The sequence below is a fragment of the Nomascus leucogenys genome, chromosome 18, assembly GCF_006542625.1.
Source record: "Nomascus leucogenys isolate Asia chromosome 18, Asia_NLE_v1, whole genome shotgun sequence".
In the NCBI taxonomy this organism is placed as follows: Eukaryota; Metazoa; Chordata; class Mammalia; order Primates; family Hylobatidae; genus Nomascus; species Nomascus leucogenys.
Genome location: NC_044398.1, coordinates 99868862 through 99896799, shown reverse-complemented (window position 1 = coordinate 99896799; position 27938 = coordinate 99868862). Strand labels below are relative to the sequence as shown.

At 49.8% G+C, this 27938-nt stretch overlaps 2 protein-coding genes, 1 long non-coding RNA gene and 6 other non-coding genes across 10 annotated transcripts in view; 5 read left to right on the top strand and 4 right to left on the bottom strand.

Moving 5' to 3' along the window:
- Positions 1-746: 746 nt before the first annotated feature.
- Positions 747-5564, bottom strand: LOC115831217. The gene is made up of 2 exons (XR_004026740.1): positions 5167-5564; positions 747-824 (listed from the first exon to the last, which is right to left on the bottom strand). It is a non-coding gene; the product is annotated as an uncharacterized LOC115831217 (long non-coding RNA).
- Positions 1931-2003, bottom strand: TRNAK-CUU. Its single transcript has one exon. It is a non-coding gene; the product is annotated as a tRNA-Lys (tRNA).
- Positions 3999-4070, bottom strand: TRNAP-AGG. The gene has a single exon. It is a non-coding gene; the product is annotated as a tRNA-Pro (tRNA).
- A 4196-nt stretch (positions 5565-9760) lies between the features above and the next one.
- Positions 9761-9832, top strand: TRNAP-UGG. The gene has a single exon. It is a non-coding gene; the product is annotated as a tRNA-Pro (tRNA).
- A 41-nt stretch (positions 9833-9873) lies between these two features.
- Positions 9874-26866, top strand: LOC105737828 (olfactory receptor 1F1). Of its 2 annotated transcripts, none has more exons than XM_030798542.1 (4): positions 9874-10126; positions 11396-11445; positions 12876-12972; positions 24746-26866. In XM_030798542.1, the coding sequence occupies exons 1-4, from the start codon at positions 10088-10090 to the stop codon at positions 25694-25696; spliced, it is 1137 nt and encodes a 378-aa protein (XP_030654402.1). In that variant the 5' UTR covers positions 9874-10087; the 3' UTR covers positions 25697-26866. The 2 variants fall into 2 exon arrangements, with proteins under 2 accessions (XP_030654402.1, XP_030654401.1); XM_030798541.1 differs by having other exon boundaries at positions 12873-12972.
- On the top strand, positions 11281-11352 carry TRNAP-AGG. Its single transcript has one exon. It is a non-coding gene; the product is annotated as a tRNA-Pro (tRNA).
- On the top strand, positions 13136-13208 carry TRNAK-CUU. The gene has a single exon. It is a non-coding gene; the product is annotated as a tRNA-Lys (tRNA).
- ZNF200 (zinc finger protein 200) overlaps positions 13998-27938 on the bottom strand; it is a 32540-nt gene continuing 18599 nt past the window's right edge. The window contains exon 5 of the mRNA XM_030798540.1: positions 13998-14543. Coding sequence (XP_030654400.1) covers positions 14503-14543 — 41 coding nt within the window. The 3' untranslated portion in view covers positions 13998-14502. The remainder of the gene's footprint in view (positions 14544-27938) is intronic.
- Positions 15556-15628, top strand: TRNAR-CCU. The gene has a single exon. It is a non-coding gene; the product is annotated as a tRNA-Arg (tRNA).

The window sequence follows — 27938 nt, the reverse complement described above, 5'->3', positions numbered from 1 at the left end:
GTATTTTTCATTATAAACTATTCTAAATAGGCCAAGGGAGGTGGCTCACACTTGTAATCCCAGCACTTTGGGAGGCCAAGGCAGGCGGATAACCTGGAGGTCGACAGTTTGCGACCAACCTGACCAACACAGAGAAACCGCATCTGTACTAAAAATACAAAATCAGCCGTGCGTGGTGGCGCATGCCTGTAATCCCAGCTACTTGGGAGGTGGAGGCAGGAAAATCGCTTCAACCTGGGAGGCGGAGGTTGTGGTGAGCCGAGAAAGTGCTATTGCACTCCAGCCTGGGCAACAAGAGCGAAACTCCATTCCCCCAAAAACAAACAAACAAACAAACAAACAAACAAAAACTATTCTGAATAAACCGGCCGGGCACAGTGGCTCTCGCCTGTAATCCCAGCACTTTAGGAGGCAGAGGCAGGCAGATCACCTGAGGCCAGGAGTTTGAGACCAGCCTGGCCAACATGGTGAAATCCCATCTCTACTAAAAAACATACAAAAATTAGCCGGGCGTGGTGGCGCATTCCTGCAATCCCAGCTACTCAAGGGACGCTGAGCAGGAGAATTCCTTGAACCCGGGAGGCAGAGGTTACAGCGAGCGGATATCACATCACCACACTCCAGCCTGGGTGACAGAGCGAGACTCATCTCAATCAGTAAATCAATCAGTCAATAAAACTCACTGCCCCAGGAATGCCGACGCCAAGTCAAGCAGCCCTTCTCTTCCCTGCCGTCTGCTTCCCTCACCTGCTGCGGTTTGGAGGGCACATTCTGTGGCAGGTTGACTGGGTTTCCATGTTTCCATCTCAACTCCTCAATTTTGTCTGAAAATGCAATAATAAGAGTATAGTAGTGAAGATTAAACGAGTTTAGATAAGTAAAGAGCTTACAAGAGTTTTAGGCATGGTGAGCCTAATAAGCATTAGCTATGTCTACTGCTAATGTCGAACATCCTAATCTCTGCCCCCTGGGTCACCATCACCAGCCTCACAACTCTGCATGCAGGTACCAGCAGCATCACGCTGGCCCAACAAGCAGAGATCCAGTGAAATCTTGTATGCACCAGAGGGTCCGGGTGGAGGGTAGTTGCATAACTCAGGAGACCACAGCTGCTCCCTCCGGCTGCACTGGGCACTTCTGGGAGGATCCGGCACCCACCTCCCTGGGCTGGAGGTCTCTAATCAGAGAGGAAGGCAGGAAAGCCAGACACTGGGACTCTCAAACTAGTGAACACCGGGATCTCTATCCCCCTCTACTTGATGGCACCTGAGTCAAACTCTCCCTGACATGACCCCCTGGGGATCAGCATCTGGGCAGCGTTGCTGGACAAGGGTGCAGCCAGGCATAAGGACGACGGGAGATGAGCAGAGAAAGGTTTCATAGGTGGCTCCTTGTCCAGGCTATGATTGTTGCTTAGGGTACAAGAGAGTCCAGTCCTGTACAAGCCCAGGTTCTCAGACTTTCTTCTGTTTTAATGAGGACAGCCCTGCTGGGATCTCAGAAAAGGAAAACCCTGGTGGGGGTCTTCCCCAGGGCCTCCGCTAACAAGGAGCGAGGAACTGCTGTTCTCCTGGTCTTCCAGGTAGGAACCACATCCATGGGGCAGGATCCAGGATGGCTTTTTGGAATAAGCAGGGGAGGGCATAACCAGACATTGGTCAGTTTAAATCTTCTGCTTGAGTTTCTTCTTTCACCAAGTCTTGCATTGCCACGGGCAAAAAGCCAGGAGAAAAAGATGTACCTTCACAGTACATCAAAAGGCACGCCCCCTGTAGTCCCAGCTACTTGGAGAGGCTGAGGCAGGAGAATGGCGTGAACCCAGGAGGCGGAGCTTGCAGTGAGTCAAGATTGCGCCACTGCACTCCAGCCTGGGCGACAGAGCAAGACTCCGTCTCAAAAAAAAAAAAAAAAAAAAAAAAAAAAAAAGGCACGCCCAACGTGGGGCTCGAACCCACGACCCTGAGATTAAGAGTCTCATGCTCTACCGACTGAGCTAGCCGGGCTTTCTTACAGGTTTTTTTCCATATCTACAAATGGGCCGGGTGGCCTAAGGGTGGTGGAAACAAAGTGAGGTAATGAATCACTCCGGGAAACCAGGGCGCACTTGGGGTCCCCCACAACAGGCTCAGTTCCCCACCGACGTCCCCGCTAGTGCAGGACTTCCCTCACCACCCCGCGATCTCCCATAAATGGGGGTGACCTGCCAGAGTCTCCTTCGGTGCCGCGCCGGCATAAATCTGTGTTCTCCCAGTCTGTGCCCTCCGCTGAAAAGGCCTTCTTTCAGAAAGAGAAAAAACATCTCCAGACTGCGACTGCACGCACTTAAAGAGTGAATGACAACCTTGGCAACCTTTTTCTTTTTTTTTTTTGAGGCCTCTTGAGTTACAGGGACAGGAGAGTTCTGCTGTGTATGGCCCATCCTTGCAGCTGCAGACAGAAAGCCCAAAGCTCACTGGGACTCACAGAAGCCCTCGCAGGTACTGCTCCGCACTGTAACCTACTGTGACGTGCATCTAGTTGTTCCCTTTCCATTACTGTGTGCTTCTATATCTAGAACTATTTGGTTCTTTTTTCAGTCTAGAAGGTTGGAGGTCCTGATGTCAAAGATATTTTCTTTATTGCCTTTCATTTCTTTAGACACAGTAGGGATAGTTGTATTATAAGTCCGATACACTTTGCATCTGAAATGTTTGCAATTTTGTTTCTGTTCCTGTTAATGAGTTGTTGCTCCTGGTACCTTCTTTCCTTGCTAATTTTTAGAGTGCAATGTCCATTTTCCTTGCAAATTTCTTTGTGTAGGAAATTCTGTGAGATCTGGAATACAAATGTATTTGCCCACACACAGAAAAAATTATTGTTTGCTTCTGCAGGGGCTCAAGGGCATAACCAGACATTGGTCACTTTAAATCTGCTTGAGTTTTCTTTCCACTTGGTTCTCCAGCGCTCAAAATTGGGTTAGTCACGACTCTTGGTTCATGGCATGTTCTCAAACCCAGCATCCCAAACAAAAAGGAAGGCTCCGCCAATAGATTCTGTCCTCAGAGTAGATGCGAGGAGGCCCCAGTCCTGGTGGGAGCTGGGACTCAGGACGCGGATACCCGGGCTCCTGGTTCGGTCTGCACCCCTTCCAGAACTAGGATAGGGGAGCAGAGGAGCCCCAGAAAGCTACAGGCAGGTGAGGAGGGTTGGGATGTGGGGAGGGAGAGGACTCTGGACCCCAGATACAAATGCCCATAGCCCATCTCCTCTGCTCAAGTGCCTGGCTTTCTCTCCTTAAGGCTCTAGCCGCCTGAGCTAGGGACACTGGGTGGGAATCCCAGGGTAGACCTTTTAAGGTGTCTGACAGTGAAGACTCGGCTCTTACTGTATATAGGGAGAACTTATCTCTTCTTCAGTGCCTCGAGTGAATTCCTACTGACAAAAGTAGCTCATAAATAATAATAATAAAAGCAGAAAACAAAAATAGCAAAATATCAAACAAAAATATCAGGGGATAGGGCTCTGGCGACACTGGTGACAAAACTCCAAATAAATTTTAAATGTGGCAGTAGGTGGTGTCAGACAGCTTTAGATCTTTGTACAAATCAACTTTGAAGTCTGAGCGTGGTGGCTGACGCCTGTAATCCTAGAACTTTGGGAGGCCGAGGCGGGCTGATCACCTGAGGTAAGGAGTTGGAGACCAGCCTGGCCAACATGGTGAAACCCTGTCTCTACGAAAAAAAATACAAAACTTAGCCAGGCATGGTGGCATGTGCCTGCAGTCCCAGCTACCTGGGAGACTGAGGCAGGAGAATTGCTTGAACCCAGGAGGTGGAGGTTGCAGTGAGGTGAGATAGTACCATTGCACTCCAGCAGGGTCGACAGAGACTCCGTCTCAAAACAAGCAAACAAACAAACTTCGAAGGACTCGGGCTGCGCTCACCTGTCAGAGTTGTCTGGATCTCTGATCTTTATCTAAAGTAGGAAAGGGTAGGAACCGATATTTTGGACCAAAAGCCGGGCTCGTCCGGGATTTGAACCCGGGACCTCTCGCACCCTAAGCGAGAATCATACCCCTAGACCAACGAGCCACACACCGCCTTTCCTCCGGCTTGTCTTTGTGGCCCTCGTGGAGTTCTCGTGGCGAGAGGTGGGGACCCAGCAGAGCAGAGCTAGGAGGAGACTCCGATTTCCTGAAGTCTGGAACAGACAAGTTCAAGCGCGGGTGGGCGCGGAGGGAGCCCTGAGCCCTCGCTTCTCCCTGAGCCGCACAAAATAGGGAGCGTCCCCTGTGCCCCCACAATCCGGGGCACCCCGGGCCCTCGCCCGCCTCCGCCACTCAGCCCTGGGCTGGGGATCCGGGCATCACGCCGCGTCGCGTAGTGAGGAGCTCCAGCTCTGGCGGGACATGGGAACCTCCCAAAAGCGGGCAGCGGCTGCGCTGAGGGTCTGCGAACCGCGACCACTGGACGCCCGCCTTGGAAACGCTGCAGCCCGGCGGCGTGGTGCAGATGGGTGGTCAGCAAAGGCCTGGCGAGTGCACCAGGAACCAGCCACCAGGCCCCCTACCTCGACGCGCCCCACGCTTCTCCCCCTCCGGTCCTCCCTTCTGCCCCAGGGAAGCCAAAACCCAGAAGGCGAGCTTCCCATGTGGAACCTCAATTCAAGAGGCTGACACTGAGCGTCGCTTCGCTCCACCAGACCCGCGGCGCCCGCCGGAGTCAGCGATGTACCTCCTTCCCCCTCACTGGAGGAACTGGCGGAACCTCCGGTCACCAGGACGTGGGGAAGCAGAGGCCCCTTGGGGCAGCAGAGGCCGCGTCCAGGCGTCGGCTCCGGGGCACCTTTTACTGTCACTCTGTCCTTCTCTGTGTCCAAATTTCACCCGGTGCCCGAGAATTCGGCAGATCTGGACTGAAAGGGTCTCCCCCTCCCCTCCGGATCCAAGCCTCGAATTTCCTGGCTCAGTGGGAAGGCCTCGGGGTCTGGGCGTGGAGACGGGACCCGAGACCCCCACCCCGCCAGGGCCCACTAAAGTGCTGCCGGCTGATGCCCCGGCCTTCGCCCCTCCTTCGTCTGTCCCTCATGCCCCTCCTTCGTCTGTCCCTCATTCCCCTCCCTCTGGCACCCCGCCACATGTATTACTCCGCGCAATACCATGCAATTTTAAGCTGGAATAGGGCTCACCTGAGACTGGAGCCGCCATACTCTCGAACCCTACGAAAAATTTATGCCCATAAATAAACGAGCCAGGCGCATTCTTCCTTATTCTAAATAACCTCCTCCTGCTGCACGGGGTCTTCTCCTTTAACCACGGTTACCGCAGTTGGCAGTGCTGGATCCCATTTCGGGGTGATGGGACCCACTGCAAGGCGAAAGATTCAGGCCCGTCCGTCTGCCTCCCGGGACCCTGGGAGGTCTCCACTGAGGCCCTGCCAACAGAAGCCTCCCTCCGCCTTCCTAGTCTCCTGTCCTTGCTGAAAATGCGAAAAGGGAAAAAAAGAAAAGGAAAAGGGGGCTTGTTCGGGATCTGAACCTGGGGCCTCCCGCCCCCAAAGCGAGAATCATACCCCTAGACCAACGAGCCGCCGCTTCCTCGTTTTTTTTTTCTTTTTTTTTTGTTGTTGTTTTTTGACACGTCCTTCCGCCCCGATGCAGAGCGAGGCTCTTTCCATCGCCCCAATAGCTCAGTCCTTAGCGCGCGCACCTGCGAATCTGGGCTTGTGGGTTCGCGGCCACCCTCAGATTTGCGAGGCAGGCTTTACTGCTGCTGGATAAACCAACAAGGTTATCCGCTGAGGTTATGAGCTGGTGGTTTAAAAGTCGTGCTGATATGAAATATAGGTGCATTTGCCTATTACTAAGGTAAAAGGATTTCCAGGCAGGATAGTGATGTCAGAAATCACAAAAGAAATGTACAGATTTTACCCAAGTTTTTAAAACGGCAAATGACAATCCAAAGAAAATACAATCTGAATGACAAATCAAGGGCTTATTACTGGCCTTCATAGGTTTTTTTTTTTTTTTTTTTTTTTTTTTTTTTTTTTTTTTTGAGACACGGTTTCGCTCTTGTTGCCCAGGCTGGAGTGCAGTGGCACAATCTCGGCTCACTGCAACCTCTGCCTCCTGGGTTCAAGCAATTCTCCTGCCTCAGCCTCCCAAGTAGCTGGAACTACAGGCCTGAGCCACCACACCTAGCTGATTTTTGTATTTTTAGTACAGACGGGGTCTCCCCACCTTGGCCAGGCTGGTCTTGAACTCCTGACCTAAAGTGATCCACCCACCTTGGCCTCCCAAAGTGCTGGGATTACAGGTGTGAGTTTGAGACCAGCCTGGGCAACATAGTGAGACCTCGTTCCTACAAAAAAATAAAAATAAAAAAATCAGTCGACAAGACATGGTGGCTCACTACTGTAATCTCAGCACTTTGGGAGGCCGAGGCGGGCAGATAACCTAAGGTCAGGAGTTCGAGAGCAGCTTGGCCAACATGGTGAAACCCCATCTCTACAAAAATATGAAAATCAGCCGGGCCTGGTGGCAAACACCTGTAATCCCAGCTATTCAGGAGACTGAGGCAGAAGAAGTGCTTGAACCTGAGAGGTGGAGGTTGCAGTGAGCCAAGATCATGCCACTGCATTCCATCCTAGGCAACAGAGCAAAACTCCGTCTCAAAAAAAAAAAAAAAAGTTAGTTGAGTGTGGTGGCAATCACCCGTAGCCCCAGCTACCCAGGAGGCTGAAGTAGGAGGATCTCTTGAGCCCTGGAGGTGGAGGCTTGCAGTGAGCCATGTTCATGCCACTGTCCTCCAGCCTGGGTAACAAACCCTGTCTCAAAATAATAATAATAATAATAATAATAATAATAATTTGGATCTTGGATAGAGGCATACACAAAAGGAAGATGGTGTGAAGGCCCAGGGAGAGGACGGCTGTCCCCAAGCCAAGGAAGGAGGCCTCAGCACCAACCAACCCTGCCCATACTTAGTCTCAGCCTCCAGCCTCCAGAATAGCGAGAAAATAAATTTCTGTTTTTTTTGTTTTTTTTTTTTATTTTTTTTTTTGAGACAGAGTCTCGCTCTGTCGCCCAGGCTGGAGCGCAGTGGCGCAATCTCGGCTCACCGCAAGCTCCGCCTCCTGGGTTCACGCCATTCTCCTGCCTCAGCCTCTCCGAGTAGCTGGGACTACAGGCGCCTGCCAACATGCCCGGCTAATTTTTTGTATTTTTAGTAGAGACGGGGTTTCACCGTGGTCTCGATCTCCTGACCTCGTGATCCGCCCGCCTCGGCCTCCCAAAGTGCTGGGATTACAAGCGTGAGCCACCGCGCCCGGCAATTTCTGTTATTTAATCCACTCAGTCTATGGTACTGTTATGGCGACCCTAGCAAATAACAGCAAAAAAACTAATATAGTATTATTCAATAATACCAAATATTATTCAGTCATAATTAGGAATGAATTACTGACATACACAACAAGGATGAAGCTTGAATACATTATGTTAAGTGAGAAAGCCAGACATGAAAGACCGCTGTTGTATAATTCCATTTATATCAAATATAGAGAACAGGCAAATGCGTGGAGACAGAAAGCATACCAGGGGTTGCTAGAAGATGGGAGGAGGGAGGAACAGGGAGGACTGCTAATGGGTAGTGCATCTGTTTTGGGATGATGAAAACATTCTAGAACTAGATAGTAGTGACTGTTGCACAATCTCATGAATATGTAAAACCACTCAATTATACACTTTAGTGAATTTTATGGTGTGTGTAGTATATCTCTACTGAGTCAAAGCATATGCCAAAATTGTAGAATTCAGACATATAGCTATTCCCCACTGGCTTCTGTGGTAAGGCTATGAGATAAACTAGGCCTAGAATGGAATTGATGCAGCGGGCAGCTCGGAAAGTGGGGAAATAAACTTTGCTAGTGAGGTGAGTGGTTTTTCATGTTTATTGGATATCTGTGCATGTCTCTGTGTGTGTGTGTGTGTTTGCTTTCCTTTTTCTGTGAATTACCTGTTGGTGTGCAAAGACAGCTGTTCACATGGTTCTCTAGCTAGACTTTCCAGGGCACTTTCTGGCCGTGTGAACTTGAACTAATTTCTTAACCTTTCCAGGGCTCCAGTTGTGTCATCTGTAGACATGAAGATAATGGTGTCCTCCTTGTGCATCTGTTGAAAACAGCATGAGGCCGGGCGCAATGGCTCACGCCTGTAATCCCAGCACTTTGGGAGGCTGAGGCAGGCGGATCACCCGAGGTCAGGAGTTTGACACCAGCCTGACCAAAACAGAGAAACCCCGTCTCTACTAAAAATACAAAAATTAGCGTGGCATGGTGGCACATGCCTGTAATCCCAGCTACTCGGGAGGCTGAGGCAGGAGAATCGCTTGAACCCAGGAGGCAGAAGTTGCGGTGAACCAAGATCATGCCATTGCACTCCAGCCTGGGCAAAAAGAGCGAAACTCCGTCTCAAGAAAAAAAAAAAAAAAAAAAGAAAGGAAACACCATGAGTTAGTTCATGGAAACCAGCAGAGTCCAGTCCCTATTCAATAACTGACGAGAACGAGCAGTTGGAATCTGTTCTCAGTGTCCTTTTTTTTTTTCTTTCTTTCTTCTTTTTTTTTGACAGGGTCTCCCCCTGTCAGGCTGAAGGGCAGTGACGCAGTCTGGGCTCACTCTAACCTCCACCTCCCGGGTTCAAGCAATTCTCGTGCCTCAGCCTCCTGAGTAGCTGGGACTACAGGTACGCGCCACCATACCCAGCTGATTTTTGTATTTTTAGTAGAGACAGCGGTCTCGCATGTTGGCCAGGCTGGTTTCGAATTCCTGGCTTCACGTGATCCACCCGCCTTGGCCTCCCAAAGTGCTGGGAATACCGGCGGGAGGTACCGCGCCCAGCCTCCTTCACTTTTCTGTGACTTCCAGAGCAGCCAATATGTAAGACCCCGGGAGAGATGCCTGCAGGTGACTAGACAGGGTTCTCCCTGGCTTCCTTTGAGTCTCAAGGAAGCGACCTCTTACGCCTCAGGCCAGCCTCGAGACACACCCATTGCACCATGTACTGCTACTAGGCAAACTTTGTCACGGAAATCCAATGTTTCCAGTTTCCGGGTCCCGAAACTCTTCCCATGCAAGCTCTAGGACAATCTCTTTTTCTCCGGTCTCTACTTCAAGGCTCAGTTGTTTTCCACCTATGACCCTTAGGGCCAGCCCAAGGCTACACTTGCCAGACAGAGAGGCTGCGGCAAGCAGCGATTATGCTCCATAGTCCCAGGTAAGGAAGACGAAGCCGTTTCTGTCATAGATCTTCATTTCTTAAATGTCTTTTAAAAATATGCCTATGTATTTTTTAAAGGATTTGAAATCTACGTAGCCCAGTAATAAGCCCTTAGTTTATAATTAGACTGTATTTACTTTGGATTGTCATTTGCGGTTTTAAAACCTTGGATTAAATCTGTGTATTTCCTTTATGATTTCTGACATCACTATCCTGCCTGGAAATCCTTTTACCTTAGTAATAGGCAAATGCACCTATATTTCATATCAGCACGACATTTAAACCACGAGCTCATAACCTCAGCGGGTAACCTTGCTGGTTTACCCAGCAGGAGTAAAGCCTGCCTCGGAAATCTGAGGGTGGTCTCGAACCCACAGGTCAAGATTCGCAGGTGCGCGCGCTAAGGACTGAGCTATTGGGGTGATGGAAAGAGTCTCGCTCTGCGTCAGGGGCGGAAGGACGTGTCCCCCACCAGAAAAAAAGAAAAAAAAAACGAGGAAGCGGCGGCTCGTTGGTCTAGGGGTATGATTCTCGCTTTGGGTGCGAGAGGTCCCGGGTTCAAATCCCGGACGAGCCCCCTTTTTTCCTTTCCTTTTCTCCCTTTTAGCATTTTCAATGAGGATAGGAGACTAGGAAGGCGGGGCCTCAGTGGAGACCTCCCGGGGTCCCGGGACCCAGACGGACGGGCCTGAAGCTCTCGCCTTGCTGAAATGGGATCCAGCGCTGCCAACTGCGGCAACTGCGGTTAAAGGAGACGACCCCGTGCAGCAGGAGGAGGTTATTTAGAATAAGGAAGAATGCGCCGGGCTCATTGGTCACTCCAGGGGCATAAATGTCTTCTATGATTCGAGTATGGCGGCTCCAGTCCCAGGTGAGCCCTACTCCGCTTAAAATTCCAGTTTATTCGGAGAAGGGGAGAACATGGGAAGCCGGGGAGAAGGGGGGGGAGTGAGTGAGAGGAGGGAGGCAGGGAAGACCGGGCAGCCGCGGGCAGCACTTCAGTCGGCCCTGGCAGGGTGGGGGTCTCGGCCCCTGTCTCCACGTCCAGACCCCAGGGCCTTCCCACTGAGAGCGAGGAAATTCGCGGCTTGGATCTGGAAGGGACAGGGAGCCCCTTTTAGCCCAGATCTGCCGGATTCTCGGGAGTCAGATGAAATCTGGAAACAGGTAAGGGCAGAGTGACAGTAAAGGGTGCCCCGGAACCGACGCCCGACGCCTGCTGCCCCATGGGCTTCATTCTTCCTCCTCCTCACTTCCTGGGGACTGGAGGTCCCTCCAGCTCCCCCCAGTGAAGGGCAAGGGGGCGCATCGCAGAATCGCCCCTGGTGCGCAGCGTGGTTGGTGGCCTAAGCCGTCTTCTCCGAGGGCTCAGCCATCCTGGGCACTTGAGGCCAGGCAGGCGCTGCGGGGCTGGTTCAGTCGGTGGAGAAAAGAGACTCTCAGCGTCAGCCTTTAGGGTTCGAGGCCCACGTGGGAAGCTCGCTTTCTGGGTTTTGGCTTCCCTGGGGAGAAGGGAGGACTGGAGCCAGAGAAGCGTGAGGTGCGGCGAGGTAGGGTGCCTGGTGGCTGGTATCTCGTGCACTCGGTCAGGCCTTTATTGAACACCCATTGGTGCCACGCTGAGGGACTGCAGCGTTTCCAAGGCGGACGTCCAGTGATCGCGGCTCGCAGACCCTCAGCGCAGCCTCTGCCTGCTACTGGGAGGTTCCCATGTCCTGCGGAAGCTGGAGCTCCTCACTGCGCGCCTCGGAGACGCCGAATCCGCAGGCCAAGGCCGAGTGGCGGTGGCGGGCGAGGACCCAGGGCCCTTCTGGGTTGTGGGAGCGCCAGGGCTGCTCCCCATTTTGTGCGTCACGGAGGAGGGGCCGGGGCTCTGGGCTCCCGCCACACCCATCCGCCCTTGAAATTGCCCCTTCCAGGCGGGTCTAAAATAAGAGTCTACTCCCTGGGTCCTGCTGGGTCCGCCCCCGCCTCCCCCAGGATGCTAGGACGCTCACAAAGACAACCTTAATGAGTAACTTGTGTGGCTCGTTGGTCTAGGGGTATGATTCTCGCTTAGGGTGCGAGAGGTCCCGGGTTCAAATCGCGGACGAGCCCGGCTTTTGGTGCAGGGTAAAAGTTGTTTCCTCCTCTTTCTTAGATTCGGCTCGACCTACAGACCTCAGCGCAGAACGTGGACACCCTGCAAAGGTAATTTGTACAAAGGTCTCAAGCTATGTTGACGCTGCCTACTATCCCACTACCTCTTCTTAAAATTCATCTAGAGTCCTGTCACCAGTGTTGCCAGAGCCCTTTTGACAAGCTATTTTTTGTCGTTTGTTTGGTTTTTGTTTTTTTTTTTTTTTGTTACTTCTGTCAGTGCAAACTCGAGGCACCGAAGAAGAGACAAGTCCCTATACACAATAAGAGCCGAATCTTCACAGTCAGACGCCTTAAAAGGTCTAGCCTGGGACTCCCACCCACTGTCCCTGGCTCTAGCAGTCGCAGTCTTAACGAGAGAGTGAGCCAGGCACTTGAGCAGAGGAGATAAGCTATGGGTGTTTGTATCTGGGGTCCAGAGGCCTCTCTCTCCCCACATGCCGTCACTCCTCACCTGCGTGTAGACTCCTGGGGCTCCTCTGCTCCCCCGTCCTAGTTTTGGAAGGAGCACGGATTGAACCCTGGAGCTCGGGTACCCAGTCCTGAGTCCCAGCGCCCACCAGGACTGGGGCCTCCTCTGGTCTACTCTGAGGACAGATTCTCTTGGCAGGGACTTCATTTTTGTTTGGGACGCTGGGTTTGAGAACGTGCTATGAACCAAGAATCAAAGAAATTTTCAAGGAAAATGGACCCAGCACAAGGAGGCAGGGAGCAGTGGCTGACGCCTGTAATCCCAGCACTTTGGGAGGCTGAGGCGGGTTAATCACCTGATGTCAGGAGTTTGAGACCATCCTGGCCAACATGGTAAAACCCCGTCTCTACTAAAAATACAAAAATTAGTTGGGCATGGTGGCGGGCGCCTGTAATCCCAGGTACTAGGAAGGATGAGGCAGGAGAATTGCTTGAATCCCGGAGATGGAGGTTGCAGTGAGCTGAAATGGCGCCAGTGCACTCCAGCCTGGGTCACAAGGTGAGACTCCATCTAAAAAAAAAAAAAGCAAGCAAAACAAGATATCATGAACAACAAGTCATCAACAGTAGGCAACAGAAACAAAATTGCAAACATTTTGGATGCAGAGTATTAGGAAGATTGTAATACAATTATCCTTAGGAAAGGCAATAAAGAAAATATCTTTGACAACAGGACCTATGTAAAATGCTCTCCTTTCAACCTTCTAGATTGAAAAGAGAACCAAATAGTTCTAGATATAAAAGCACACGGTAATGGAGACAGAACAGCTAGATGCACGTCACAGTAGGTTACAGTGCAGAGCGACACCTGCGAGGGCTTCTGCGAGGGCTTCTGCGAGCTCCCAGTGAGCTTCAGGCATTCTGTCTGCAGCTCCAAAGATGGGTTACTTTGCCCGATACACAGCAGAACTCTCCTGTTCCTGTAATTCGACTGGCCTCAAAAAAGAGGTTGTCATTGACTCCTTCAGGTGCGTGCAGTGTGGGTATGTTTTTTCTCTTTCTGAAAGGAGGACATTTCAGCCGACGGCAGAGAATACAGATTTATGCCAGCGCCGAGCGGAAGGAGCCTCTGGCGGGGCATCCCCATTTATGGGAGATCGCAGAGTGGTGAGCCAAGTCTTGCACTAGCGGGGATGTCGGGGCGGAACTGAACCTGTTGTGGGGGACCCCCAGTGTGCCCTGGTTTCTGGGGCTGATTCATTACGTCACTTAGTTTCTACTATTCTCATGCTACCCCGCCAATTACTAGACATAAAATGTTCCCAGAGAAGCCCGGCTAGCTCAGTCGGTAGAGCATGAGACTCTTAATCTCAGGGTCGTGGGTTCGAGCCCCACGTTGGGCGACTTGTTTTCTTCCTTGCTATCTTGGAATTCTGGAAACAGCCAGCATTTAATGAACACTACCAGGTGCCATATCGCGCTCTGTGATAGTATCCCCTCAATGATTGAATTTTGGTCTCCACGCGCTCCCAGCAGCGAGGATTGTCAGTGAAATGACCAAAGGCAGCACCGGAACGGGCTGGTTGCCAGCCGGGGGCAGAGGGGCGGGGCGGGTGAGAACACAGGGGCCACAGGATGGATGTGACTGGTGCAGGGGCCTCTCCCCACTTTGTGCGGTGCGGAGAGGGGCCGGGGGGCTGGCCCACTCGCCGAGTCTGCAATCCCAGTCTCCTCTCACTTTGCTTTCGCAGGCTTGAGATTTATCGCTCCAAGTACTCCACGACTGCCCCAAAGGAAAGTAAATCTCCTGCTACGGTGGCTCGTTGGTCTAGGGATATGATTCTCGCTTGCGGTGCGAGAGGTCCCAAGTTCAAGTCCCGGACGAGCCTCTCTCCTTGTTTTTGAGACAGAGTCTCGCTCGGTCGTCCAGGCTGGAGTGCAGTGTCGCTATCTCCACTCAGTGCAAGCTCCGCCTCCTGGGTTCACGCCATTCTCCTGCCTCAGCCTCATGAGTAGCTGGCACTACAGGCGCCTGCCACCACACCCGACTAATTTTTTGCATTTTTAGTAGAGACGGGGTTTCACCATTTTAGCCAGGATGGTCTTGATCTCCTGACCTCGTGATCCGCCCGCCTCGGCCTCCCAAAGTGCCGGGATGACAGGCGTGAGCCACCTCGCCCGGCCCACAGCCATGCACTTTCAAGGGCTCAAGTCCAGGGTTTACTCCAGTGAGACTCAACCCCTCGGTCCTGGATTTTTCTCCTTCAATTTATAAAACATAAAGTCACTGGGGGAATTTAGAATATGGATTGTATATTAGATCGTCTTGTTTTATGAGTCTCTGAGGTCCCGGAAGCTCCCTTGGTGGGATGAGTATCTTGAGCAGCTTCAACTCTGCTGAATTTTTACCACTGGGTAAATGACAGTCACAGCGGATTCCAGGGGTCGTGTCCGCGATCCCGGGGGCGTCGGCTTTGAGCAGCCTCAAGGGGAGGGTTTTGTCTGTCTCTTTGCTTCCTCTCGCGCCGAGCCTGGAAAAGCGAGGTGCAGGGTAGAATCTCCCGGGCCGCCTCCGTGTCCCGGACGTTGGCCCAGCTCTGAGTCGTGGCGCTCGGCCCTGGGGTGCGGCGCGGGGGGCTGCTAAGAGGGCGCTGACTTGGGCTTGCCGTTGAGCTTCTGGGGGTCCGGTGGGGTGTCTCACTCGCGCCGTCTGCAATCTTCCTCCCCGGTACTGTGCCCTGCGGGATTAAAAAAAAAAAGTTTTTAAAAATGTTTTATTTTTTTGAAATGTAGTCTTCCTCTGTCGCCCAGGCTGGAATGCAGTGGAGCGATCTCGGCTCACTGCAGCCTCCGCCTCCCGGGTTCAAGCGATTTTCCTGCCTCAGCCTTCCGAGTAGTTGGAAGAGCCACCACATCCGGCTAATTTTCGTGTTTTTAGTAAAGACGGGGTTTCGCCATGTTGGCCAGGCTGGCCTCGAACTCCTGACCTCAGGTGATCCACCCGCCTTGGCCTCCCAAAGCGCTGAGATTACTGGCGCGAGCCACCTCGCCCGGCCCCTGCAGGATCTTTTGTCATGCCCTGGGCCCCAGGAGGACCTGACCTTTTTTAAACACACATTAGGGCTGTCAAGGGTCTCGCGTCAAGGCTCAGTGCTCCACCGACCCACCCAGCCCGAGACCTCCGTTGCTCTCTGACTCCGAAGGAAAATCAAGTTCCTTCGGGCGCCTGGGACTCCCTTCTGGAGGATCAGACGAGTCGGGCTCCGCGAAGCCCATGCGGACTGGAGGATCGGAAACCACGCGGGAGAGGACAGCGCAGGGGGCTCGAGGACGCAGCCTGCAGAGCTCTACGGGGACTGGGAGTTTTCTCTCCTTCACTATGGCGTCCCCGGCGACCCGAATGGAGGCTGCTGCGTTGCAAGAACTCAGCTAAGATTTTTTTTTTTTTTGAGGCAGGATCTCACTCCCGTCGCCCAGGCTGGAGTGCAGTGGCGCCATCTCGGCTCCCTGCAGCCTCCACTTCCTAGGTTCAAGCGATCCTCCAGTCTCAGCCTCCCAAGTAGATGGGACCACAGGCGAGCACAACCACACCTGGCTAATTTTAAAAATTTTTTGTAGAGACGGGGTCTCGCTATATTGCTCAAGCTGGCATACTTTCTTGAATAAATGTCCAAACCAATTGTAGGGTCATTTTCTAGCCACCCACGATAAGTTATTCTTTTAATATTCTCAGTAGGGCACTTGGTAACTGCCCCAGTGGCCTAATGGATAAGGCACTGGCCTCCTAAGCCAGGGATTGTGGGTTCGAGTCCCACCTGGGGTAAGACAACACTGACCTTTGCTGACCTTGGAGTAAGGCAACACACCTTTTAAAAAGGACAAAGCATGGACACACATAGGTAGAAAAACTTCACAAGAATAAGAAGCAAGGGCATGAATTTGGAAGAAAAACAGGGCATTAAACTCAAAGACACACAATCTCCTCTCTCTTTCTAGGATAAGAAGAGTGAAGATTTTACTTACCTCTCTCCACACCAAAGGGACAAGAAAAAGCAATATACAGCTTTTGTATACATCAAAGTGGGAAAATGTTGGAGGCTGGCTTTCTGTTTTGGTTTGTTTGTTTGGTTTGGTTTGTCTTTTGGTTTTAGAAAGCAACCTTTGTATACACACCTCTTTGACCCGCAAGTTCCATTTCATAGAAATAAAAGTACCATGTATGTACAAGGATGTTTTATTGCAGTAATTTTGTTCAAGAACGGGAAGGGGGATGACCATGAATAGGGGATGAAGTGAATACAGTTTGTTTCATTAATGTTGTTCAACCTCAGAAAAGAACGTTCAATCCATCGTGGTTGACTTGGATATCCCCCACGGGAGAGATGTGTGACACACTTTACAAAACAAGCAGCCACTCCGAGGCCCCAGATGTTTGTATACGATCACTGTCAAAGGCTCTTGGCACTCGGGCCAGAGGAGAGGAGGGGAGACAAAAGAGATTCTAATAAAATGGAAAAATATGCAGGTCAAAAGTAAACAGGAACAGTAGAAAACAGAGGTCTATTTTGGAATTTAAGGGGGGCACTTGCGAAATTGGAAGTGAGGTGGGCAGATGATCACGTGGACTTAATCTGGTTTATGATCGTGAGTGATTTAGGTCTCGCTTTGTTGTTCAGGCTGGTCTGGAACTCCTGGGCTCAAGTTATCTTCCTGCCTCGGACTCCCAAAATGCTGGGATTACAGGCGTGAGCCACCGCCCTTCTTCTGTGACTTCTGATAGTGACTCCTGGGCGTGAAAGACCTCGTGAGTGGAGTCTTGGCATCGGTCCAGGATTTGGGGTCCAGCAAGTGCTGTCCAGATTGGCGTGTCACTCAGTGAGCACTCCGGTGGTGGAAGGCCCCGTGTCCCCCGGAGCACAATGCCAACCGTGCTCCGGGAAGCGCATCCCGGCCCAGGAGGGTGCGTCTTGCTCAGAGCCCGGGTCCTGGACCCAATCTCAGAACCTGAGCCTCCGGCGCTCTCCCCCGCTCCTTCCCTTCCTGCTGCTACGGAAACAGGAGAGAATCCTCCCTAAAAAGACAGCTAACTCATTGTGCTAATTGCGTTTACTATTAAAAAAAAAAAAAAAAAACAGAGGGAAAAACAGAAGAAAAAACAAAAAAAAAAAAAAAAAAAAAAAAAGGGAAGTAAGAGACAGGAGAATGGCATGAACCAGAAAGGAGTGAGCGAGATGCGCCATGACACAAAGCAAGACCCGTCAAAAAAAAAAAAAAAAAAAAGAAAACAGAAAAAAAGGCAAAAAACAAAACAACAAACGAATAAAAAAACAGCTACCGCGACTTGTGTGCGGGTTAAACGACGCGCTGACTTCAAATGCGGGCGTCCATCCCAGTGAGAAAGGAAACAGGGCTGGGCGCGGTGGCTCAGAGAGGCAAGGCTGGCAGATTACCTGAGGTGAGGAGTTCGAGACCAGACTGGCTAACATGGTGAAACCCTGTCTCTACTAAAAATACAAAAAAATTAACCAGGCGTGGTGGGGGTGGCCTGTAATCCCAGCTACTCGGGAGGCTGAGGCAAGAGAATCGCTGGAGCCTGGGAGTTGGAGGTTGCAGTGAGCAGAGATCACACCATTGCATTCCAAGCCCGGGCTACAGAGTGGGACTCAAAAAAAAAAAAAAAAAAAAAAAGAAGTGAAGACCAGCAACTGCCTCTGATACGGAATCCACCCTCTTTCTTTTCCTGTTTTGAAAGTCCATTTTGTTAACTGCTATATTCCCAGTGCCTGGCACACAGAGGCGCTCAATACTTATTTGAGAGCATGAATTACTTTATTGGGCAATGTGACCCCCGGTACATCTGGGCACCCCTTGGGACCGAGAACATAGGGTGGGATGTACCCTCCCACCTGGGTGCACAGCCCCACCAGGTGGGTTTGGTCACTGAGCCCCTGCCTGGGGCTTCCGGGACCCCAGAGTCTCTGTGCCACCTGCCACCAGGACGCGTGGGTCACGTCTCTCCTGGCTGACTTTCTCTTCTCCTGGGAAGGGCAGGACCCAGCGAGCAGTTGGTGGCACTCCCTGATTCATCCTCACGTTCATGTCAAGTGGTGGGCACACACTCCATTATCAGAAAACCTTGCAGTCATGCCCGGCTAGCTCATGCGGGAGAGCATGAGACTCTTAATCGCAGGGTCGTGGGTTTGAGCCTGTGTTGAGCACATGTTTCCTTTTCCTTTGCAGCCCTAGGCTGCAGAGAGGGTTGAGACATGGAGTACTCTCAAGTCCTTTGCCCAGTGAAAGTTTTTGGATGAAGGTTAGTAATGTTTAGCAAGACTTAGGAGATGCTAATGAGGGCCATTAAAAGTTTTAGAGTAAAAATATTATTATTGTTATTTTGAGATGGGGTCTCCCTCTGTTGCCCAGGCTGGAGTGCAGTGGTATGATTATAGCTCACTACATCCTTGACCTCCCAGGCTGAGGATATCCTCCCCCACTCAGCCTCCTAAGTAGCTGGGACCACAGGCACTCACTACGACACCCAGCTAATTTTTAAAATTATTTTTGTAGAGATGGGATCTCACTCTTGCTGCCCAGGCTGGTCTTGTACTCCTGGGCTCAAGAGATCCTCCTGCGTTGGCTTCCCAAAGTGCCCGGATTACAGATGTAAGGCACCATGACTGGCAGTGAAATTAACCTTTTTTTTTTTTTTTTGAAATGGAGTTTTGCTCTTGTTGCCCAGGCTGGAGTGCAATGGCATGGTCTCGGCTCACTGCAACCTCCGCGTCCTGGGTTCAGGCAAGTCTCCAGCCTCACCTCAGCCTCCCAAGTAGCTGGGATTACTGGCACCCGCCACCATGCCCAGCTATTTTGTTGTTGTTGTCGTTGTTGTTGTTGTTTTGTTTTTTTTGAGACGGAGTCTCACTCTGTTGACCAGGTTGGAGTGCAGTGGTGCAATCTCAGCTCACTGCAACCTCCGCCTGCCGGCTTCAAGTGAGTCTCCTGCCTCAGCCCCCCGAGTAGCTGGGATTACAAGAGTGCGCCACTGCACCTAATTTTTGCATGTTTTTCAGTAGAGACAGAGTTTGACCATGTTGGCCAGGCTACTCTCAAACTCCTGACCTCAGGTGATCCGCTCTTCCCAGCCTCCCAAAGTGCTGGGATTACAGGTGTGAGCCACTGTGCCTGGCTCAAAACTAATCTTAATAATACATTTTATTTGAACAAATGTTTCGTGTCACATGTAATCAATACATACATTATTAATGAGATAGATTATGTTGTTGTTGGTTTTTTTTTCTGTCATTCTAAACCTTCAAAATCTGGCGTACTTTCCTCTAAGGCACATCTCAATTTGGACAGGCCACATGTCAAGTGCTCTAGAGCCACCTGCTGCCAGGGGCCAATTCCTCAGACAGCACAGGCCTAGATCTGACTACAAGCTTGAATGCAACTGGGGAGAGAGGGAGAAGGAGAGGGAGAGGGAGAAGGAGGAAGAGAGAGGGAGAGAGAGACAGAGAGACAGAGAGAGAGAGATTATAAGGAATTGGCTCACGCAGATGGAGGCTAACAGGTCCCCAAGTCTGCAGGGTGAGTTGGCAAACTGGAGACCCAGCAGAGCTGATGGTGTGGTTCTAATCCGGAGGCTGGCAGGCGGCGGGAGACCCAGGAAGAGCAGGTGTTTTCATTGGATTCTGAAGGCAAGAAATAGCTGGGGTGCCATCTGGCTGAGGCAAGCAGGCTGACTCGTTTCCCCTGTCGGTGGTGGGGATCACACATGCAGAGAGAGGACACGCTTAACCCCTTAAGCAGGGGAAATGCTTGATGAACATGGGTGTTTTAGGGGAATCAACACAGTTCTGTACAGATATGCAAGTGGGGACAGGGAACAGGCAGCTCTCCTGGGGCTGGTCTATGTTGGACCTGATGGTGGCAGCTGGCAGGCGATGAAAGAAAACAAAAGTGAGACTTTGTACTTCAGGCGAAAGAGTAGTGGCGAGGCCCTGCCTGGTAGAAACCATAACGTCTTCTGATCCTTTTTGTTTACCCTTAAGAAATCACAGCAGTGGACGTGCTGGCTCACGCCTGTAATCCCAGCACTTTGAGAGGCGAGGCAGGAGGATCACTTGAGCCCAAGCGTTCAATATCAGCTTGAGCAATATGGCAAAACCCCATCTCTACAAAAAATACAAAAATTAGCTGGGCTTGGAGGCTGAGATGGGAGGATCGCTTGAGCCCGGGAGCTTGAGGCTGCAGTGAGCTGTGATCGCTCCACAGCACTCCAGCTTAGGTGACCGAGCAAGATCTTGTCACAAAAAACGAAAACAAAAACAAAATCAAAACCCATTAAAAAAGGTGAGGATGGTGGCTCACGCCTATAATCCCAGCAATTTGAGAGGCCAGGGCAGGAGGATCACTTGAGCTCAGGTGTTCCAGACCAGCCTGGGCCACATGGCGAGATCCTGTCTCTACAAAAAAAAAAAAAAAAAAAAATTACCTGAACATAGTGGCATGTGTCTGTAGTCCCAGCTACTCAGGAGGCTGAGACAGGAGAATCACCTGAGCCTGGAAGGTTGAGACATCAGTGAGCTGTGTTCATACCACTGCATTCCAGCCTAGGCACAGAGGGAGACCCTACCTCAAATAATAATAATAATGAAAATAAAAATATGTGATGAAAGAGATTAAAGAGCTGGGCACAGTGTCTCATGCCTGTAATCCCAGTATTTCAGGAGGCTGAGGTAAGAGGATTGCTTGAGCCCAGGAGTTCAAGACCATTCGAGACCAGCCTGGGCAACATAATGAGACATCATCTTCACAAAATTTTAAGAATTAGCCAGGTGTGGTGATGGTCTCACTATGTTGCCCAGGCTGGTCTCAAACTCCTGAGCTGAAGCTATCCTCCCACCTTGGCCTCCCAAAGTGCTAGTGTTGACCATTGATATGATACCTTGGTTTTTGTATTCTTGGTTCAAAAGAATTTAAACAAGAGACACACAGCAAAACAAATGCAGCATAGAGTAATTTCTTGCAAAAGAAAAAGGATATTTTGAAAGTTATGGGTGGGTGCGGTGGCTCACACTTGTAATCTGTCAGCATTTTGAGAGGCCAAGGCGGGTGGATCGCCTGAGGTCAGGAGTTCGAGACCAGCCTGACCAACATGGAGAAACCCCGTCTCTACTAAAAACACAAAATTAGCTGGGCATCGTAGCACATGCCTGTAATCCCAGCTACTCAGGAGGCTGAGGCAGGAGAATGGCGTGGACCCCGAAGGCAGAAGTTGCAGTAAGCCAAGATTGCGCCACTGCACTCTAGCCTGGGCGACAGAGCAAGACTTCATCTCAAAACAAACAAAAAACAAATAAACAAACAAACAAAGAACCAGGAAAAGGTCAATTTGAAGACAGATAAGATCAGAATGCACATGCTCTGCAGAAGGGAAAGTACCTACTGAAGATAGCTTTGCTTGAATGACCTCAATTACAAGGTGAATGCTGAGGCTTACTGTGCTGACTGTGTGGTCACCACAGTTGCTGTGTCCCAAGAACATGGTCACTTTCTTGACTATCCATCCTGCCTCACTAGGATTACAGGTGTGACCCACCATGCCTGACCAATGGCATTAATTACATTCACAATGTATGCAATAATCACCATTATCTATTTCCAAAACATTTTCATTTCAAACAAATTCTGTAACCATTAAGCAATAACTCCCCCCACATCCCATTCCCCAGCTGTTAATAACCTTTAATCTACTTCCTGTCTCTATGGATTTCCCTACTCTAGACATTTCATATAAGTAGAATAATACATTATTGTTCTTTTATATCTGGCTTCTTTTACTTAGTGTAACGTCTCAGGGTCCATCCACACTGTAGTGTGTGTCAGTGCTTCATTCCTTTTTTATGGATGAATAATATTCCATCATAAGGATCTACCACATTTTGTTTATCTATTCATCTGTTGATGGATACTTGCGTTATTTTCACATTTTGGCCATTGCGACTAATGTACAATAATTGTTGTACAAATAACTGTTTGAGTCCCTGTTTTCAATTCTTTTGGATGCGAACCTAGGATTGGAATTGCTGGATTGTATGGTAATTCTATGTTTAGCTCCTGGGGGAACCACCCAACTGTTTTCCTCAGCAGTTGCATTATTTTACATTCTCACCAGCAATGTAGAGCTCTAGTTTCTCTACATCCTTGCCAACACTTGTCATTTTTGTTTGCTTGTTTAATTATTGCCAAATACGTGGAGGAAAAGGGGAACTCCTGTCCTCCTCCATTTAGTCCTGGTGATAATGTCCATCACTGGATTCCCACATGGAATGGATTGAATTGATGATCCAGAATGATGAGAGTACCCCGTTCTTCCATGCAGAATGGTTGGTTCAGGTTTAGACACATGACCCACGAAGGGATGATCACAACCTTACCTGGAGTTGAGGTAGGAGGCAGGGCTCGGACACTGGACCAAATTGAAGATTAGCTAAAAGAGATGGGGTGGAAGCAGCTTTCCATAAGACATACCCACCAGTGACACCCAGGTGTCACCGCCCCCTTCCATAGCAATGACTCAATGACCCAAACGTTACTACCCCTTCCCTAGAAATTTCTGCATAAACTGCGCCTTATTCTACATGTACTTAAAAAGGGGTATAAATATGGCTGCAAAACTGCCCAGAGCTGTTACTCTCAGCACACTGCTGAGGGGGAGCCCTCCTCTGCAGAAGCAGTCAGGGAGCTGTAACACTGCCTGCTGCTTTAGTAAAGCTGTTTTCTTCTACCACTGGCTCGCCCTTGTATTCTTTCCTGGGCAAAGCCAAGAACCCTTGCAGACTAGACCTCACTTTGGGGCTCGCTTGTCCTGCATCAGTATATGTTATTAATAAATAAACATTGGTAGAGAGAAGTTTCATGTGCCCTGTGGCTCCTAGTCTGGAAGGATGTGAATTTGGAGCCACTGTTGGACATCTTGCTGCCACATGAGGAGAGGTAATCTGCAGAATGAAGCTGAGCAGAAGCCGACACAGTAGTGAGACAGAGAAATACAGGGTCCTGATGTTATTATTCAGATCCCTGAATTTGGTTTGGCCTGAAACACAAAGGCTTTGCAAGAAGACACCCTGGATTTTGTAATGACATTAACCTGTCATTTCTCTCTAGGCTGATATGAGTTGGTTTTCTATCGCTTACAAACAATGTCTTTGCTAATTCAGTGGCCATTCTCCTCCTCCTCCCCAGATCTTTCGTAATTAGCTTTATGGATTGTTTGTTGTTCTTGTTGTTTAAGATGAAGTCTCGCTCTGTTGCCCAGCCTGGTGGGCATGGTAGTGCACGCCTGTAGTACCTTGCCTGGGCAACAAGAATGAAATTCCATCTCAAAATAATAATAATAATAATAATAATAATAATTTAATATCTTTAGCCTCCACCTAGTGGACATGGTCTTAGCCCAGTGCATTGATGAGGTTGAGAGTCAGGAGATATTTAACACAAATTACCTAATTTAGTTATTACAACCCTACAAGGTGAATATTATCTCTCCACTCTATAGATGATGGGAGCTGGTGATTCAGTGGAGGTTACTAGCTTTCCCAAGGCTATACAACTGGTAATGGTGGATCTGGAAATTGAGTGCTGGTCTGTGAAAATCCAAAGGTTATCTTCTTAATCCCAGTACAGCTTCACAGGTATCTCCCAACAAGATCAGCATCTCAGCTGGGTGGGGGAAAAAATACAGGGTTGTGAGTTTCCTCTAGCAGAAGGGTTGTTGCCAATGATTACCCCTTAGATTGCATCATTTTCAGTGTTGCCAAATGCTGACGCAGGAATTACGTATGACAAAGCTTTATTGTCAGTGTTGGACACAAAAGAGCCAAGGAGGGGAACGGACAATTACTCTCTGCTTTTCTTAATGAGGCTCTCAGGGAATATGACCCTAGTGGCCATGGAGGCTCCTGTAAAGAGCTTGCCCTGTGATTCTTCCAAACATCCTTCCTGCATCAAGGGCTGAGTCTGTGCAGCCCAGCTCCTGATTCATGAGATACTCAGCCTCAAAGCTCCAGTGACGAGTCACCCTCCCTCAGACCAATAACCTCTGGCCAGGTCTGAAAAAGGGAAGCCAACCCAGGACTTCAGGAGACAGTGAGGACTGCTGCTGTTTCTGGGTAAGAGTCAGATCAGCGGCCAGGTGTGGTGGCTCACTCCTGTAATCCCAGCGCTTTGGGAGGCCAAGGCGGGCAGATCACAAGGTCAAGAGATAGAGACCATCATGGCCAACATGGTGAAACCCTGTCTCTACTAAAAATACAAAAATTAGCTGGGCGTGGTGGCACGTGCCTGTAATCCCAGCTACTTGGGAGGCTGAGGCAGGAGAATCACTTGAACTAGAGAGTAGAAGGTTGCAGTGAGCCAAGATCTCACCACTGCACTCTAGCCTGGCGACAGAGCGAGACTCCGTTTAAAAAAAGAAAAAAAAGAGTCACATCAGTGGGACTTCACTGATAACTGCTTGCCAGGACGTAAAGACTCAGAGTGACCCTCCTTCCTTTCCATTATGTGGAGCCAGAAAAACAGTCCTGAGCTCAGGAGCAGTTCCTCGCAATCACCCAGTCAGGACCAGTCTCTGTCCTGTCTGTCTGACATCCTGAACTGTGGGGAACACAAACTGACTGAGTTTCTGCCCAGACCTCTGGGTTGTTCCATTTTAATTTTACAAATTGGACGCAGGGAGCTCAGTGGATATAGCCAAGAAGGCCTGGCTCAGACTTCTGTAAACCTGAGCTCTGAACTAAGCAGTAGCAGCCCCAGCAGGGTTGACAATATTGTCATTTACGTCCTGCAAGCAAAATTCTACTGCCATTCCTGTGCTCCATCTTAACCAGCATTTTCGAAGCTTTTGCATTTCATCTTCTTTGTCTGCCTCTGTGTCCAGGATCCCAAGCCCATAAGCGGGACAAACCAGTCGAGTGTCTCCGAGTTCCTCCTCCTGGGACTCTCCAGGCAGCCCCAGCAGCAGCATCTCCTCTTCGTGCTCTTCCTCACCATGTACCTGGCCACCGTCCTGGGGAACCTGCTCATCATTCTGGCCGTCAGCACAGACTCCCGCCTGCACACTCCCATGTACTTCTTCCTCAGCAACCTGTCCTTTGTGGACATCTGCTTCTCCTCCACCACCATCCCCAAGATGCTGGCCAATCACATACTCGGGACTCAGACCATCTCCTTCTGTGGCTGTCTCACACAGATGTATTTCGTTTTCATGTTTGTGGACATGGACAATTTCCTCCTAGCTGTGATGGCCTATGACCGCTTTGTTGCCGTGTGCCACCCCTTACATTACACAGCAAAGATGACCCATCAGCTCTGTGCCCTGCTGGTTGCTGGATCATGGGTGGTTGCCAACCTGAATGTCCTTCTGCACACCCTGCTGATGGCTCGACTCTCATTCTGTGCAGACAATGCCATCCCTCACTTCTTCTGTGACGTGACTCCCCTACTAAAACTCTCCTGCTCAGACACACACCTCAATGAGGTCATAATCCTTAGTGAGGGTGCCCTGGTCATGATCACCCCATTTCTTTGCATCCTGGCTTCCTATATGCACATCACCTGCACTGTCCTGAGGGTCCCATCCACAAAGGGAAGGTGGAAAGCCTTCTCCACCTGTGGTTCTCACCTGGCTGTGGTTCTCCTGTTCTATGGCACCATCATTGCTGTGTATTTTAACCCTGTGTCCTCCCACTCAGCTGAGAAAGACACTACAGCTACTGTGTTGTATACAGTGGTGACTCCCATGCTAAACCCTTTCATCTACAGCCTGAGGAACAGGTACTTGAAAGGGGCTCTGAGAAAAGTAGTTGGCAGGGTGGTGTTTTCTGTCTGATGAAATAACCAAGACTGAATCTCATTCCCAAGGAAATTTATTTTTCACCAATTGAGTTTAATGCAGTAGTTGTTTCATTAAATGATATTCTTGCTAGTGACACATAGGGGGAGATGTTATTACTTATACTAAGTTAAACTATTAATTATAATTTTTTTTTGAGAGAGGGTCATGCTCTGTCACCCAGGCTGGAGTGCAGTGCCGCGATCTTGGCTTGCTGCACCCTCCATCTCCCAGGCTCAAGTCATCCTCCTGCCTCAGCCTTCTGAGTAGCTGGGACCACAGGTGTGTGCCACATGCCCAGCTAATTTTTTTTTTTTTTTTGAGACGGAGTCTCGCTCTGTCGCCAGGCTGGAGTGCTGTTGTGGGAAGTCAGGGACCCCGAACGGAGGGACCAGCTGGAGCCGTGGCAGAGGAACATAAATTGTGAAGATTTCATTTTAATATGGATATATATCAGTTCCCAAAATTAATACTTTTATAATTTCTTACACCTGTCTTTACTTCAATCTCTGAACATAAGTTGTGAAGATTTCATGGACATTTATCAGTTCCCGAAATTAATACTTTTATAATTTCTCATGCCTGTCTTTAATCTCTTAACCCTGTTATCTTCATAAGCTGAGGATGTATATCACCTCAGGACCACTGTGATAATTGTATCTAACTATACAAATTGATTATAAAACATGTATGTTTGAACAATATGAAATCAGTGCACCTTGAAAAAGAACAGAATAACAGTGATTTTAGGGAACAAGGGAAGACAACCATAAGGTCTGACTGCCTGTGGGGTCGGGCAGAATAGAGCTATATTTTTCTTCTTGCAGAGAGCCTATAAATGGACATGCAAGTAGGGAAGATATCGCTGAATTCTTTTCCTAGCAAGGAATATTAATAATTAAGACCTTGGGAAAGGAATGCATTCCTGGGGGGGAGGTCTATAAACGGCTGCTCTGGGAGTGTCTGTCCTATGTGTTTGAGATAAGGACTGACATATGCCCTGGTCTCCGGCAGTACCCTCAGGCTTATTAGTATGGGGAAAAAACCCCACCCTGGTGAATTTGAGGTCAGACAGTTTCTCTGCTCTTGAACCCTGTTTTCTGTTGTTTAAGATCTTTTTCAAGACAATACGTGCACAGCTGAACATAGACCCTTATCAGGAGGTTTGTTGTTATTGTTGTTGGTTTTTTTTTTTTTTTTTGAGACGGAGTAATCCCAGCACTTTGGGAGGCCGAGGCAGGTGGATCACAAGGTCAGGAGATCGAGACCATCCTGGCTAACACGGTGAAACCCCGTCTCTACTAAAAATACAAAAAATTAGCCGGGCGTGTTGGCGGGCGCCTGTAGTCCCAGCTACTCGGAGAGGCTGAGGCCGGAGAATGGTGTGAACCCAGGAGGCGGAGCTTGCAGTGAGCCGAGATTGCGCCACTGCACTCCAGCCTGGGTGACACAGCAAGACTCCGTCTCAAAAAAACAAAAAAAAAGGGTGGGTGGGAAGGTAAGATTTTAAATTCTAAGGAATTGGTACATGTGATTGTGGAGTCTTGGCAAGTTCAAAATATGCCGGGTAGACCAGAAGGCTGTAGACCTAGCAAAGAGCTGATGTTGTTGCAGCTTGAGTCCAAAGGCAGTCAGCTGACTTTTTCTATTGTGGCCTTCAACTGATTGGATAAGGCCCACCCACATTAAGGAGGCTAATCTGCTGTACTAAAATTCTATTGATTTAAATATCAATCTCATCTTAAAAATACTCTCCAAAAAGAAAAATAAGAAAGAAGAAAAAAGAAAAGGAAAAGAAGAAAGAAAAGAAAGAGAAGAAAGAGGGCCAGGTGCAGTGGCTCAAGCCTATAATCCCAGCACTTTGAGAGGCCAAGGTGGGTGGATCACAAGGTCAAGAGATCGAGACCATCCTGCCCAAAATGGTGAAACCCTGTCTCTACTAAAAATACAAAAAATTAGCTGGCCGTGGTGGCACGCACCTGTAGTCCCAGCTACTTGGGAGGCTGAGGCAGGAAAATCGCTCAAACCTGGGAGGTGGAAGTTGCAGTGAGCCGAGATTGCGCCACTGCACTCCAGCCTGGCGACAGAGCGAGACTCCGTCTCAAAAAAAAAAGAAAGACGCCAGGCGGGGTGGTTCACGCCTGTAATCCCAGCACTTTGGGAGGCTGAGGTCAAGAGATCGAGACCATCCTGGCCAACAAGTTGAAACCCCGTCTGTACTAAAAATACAAAAATTAGC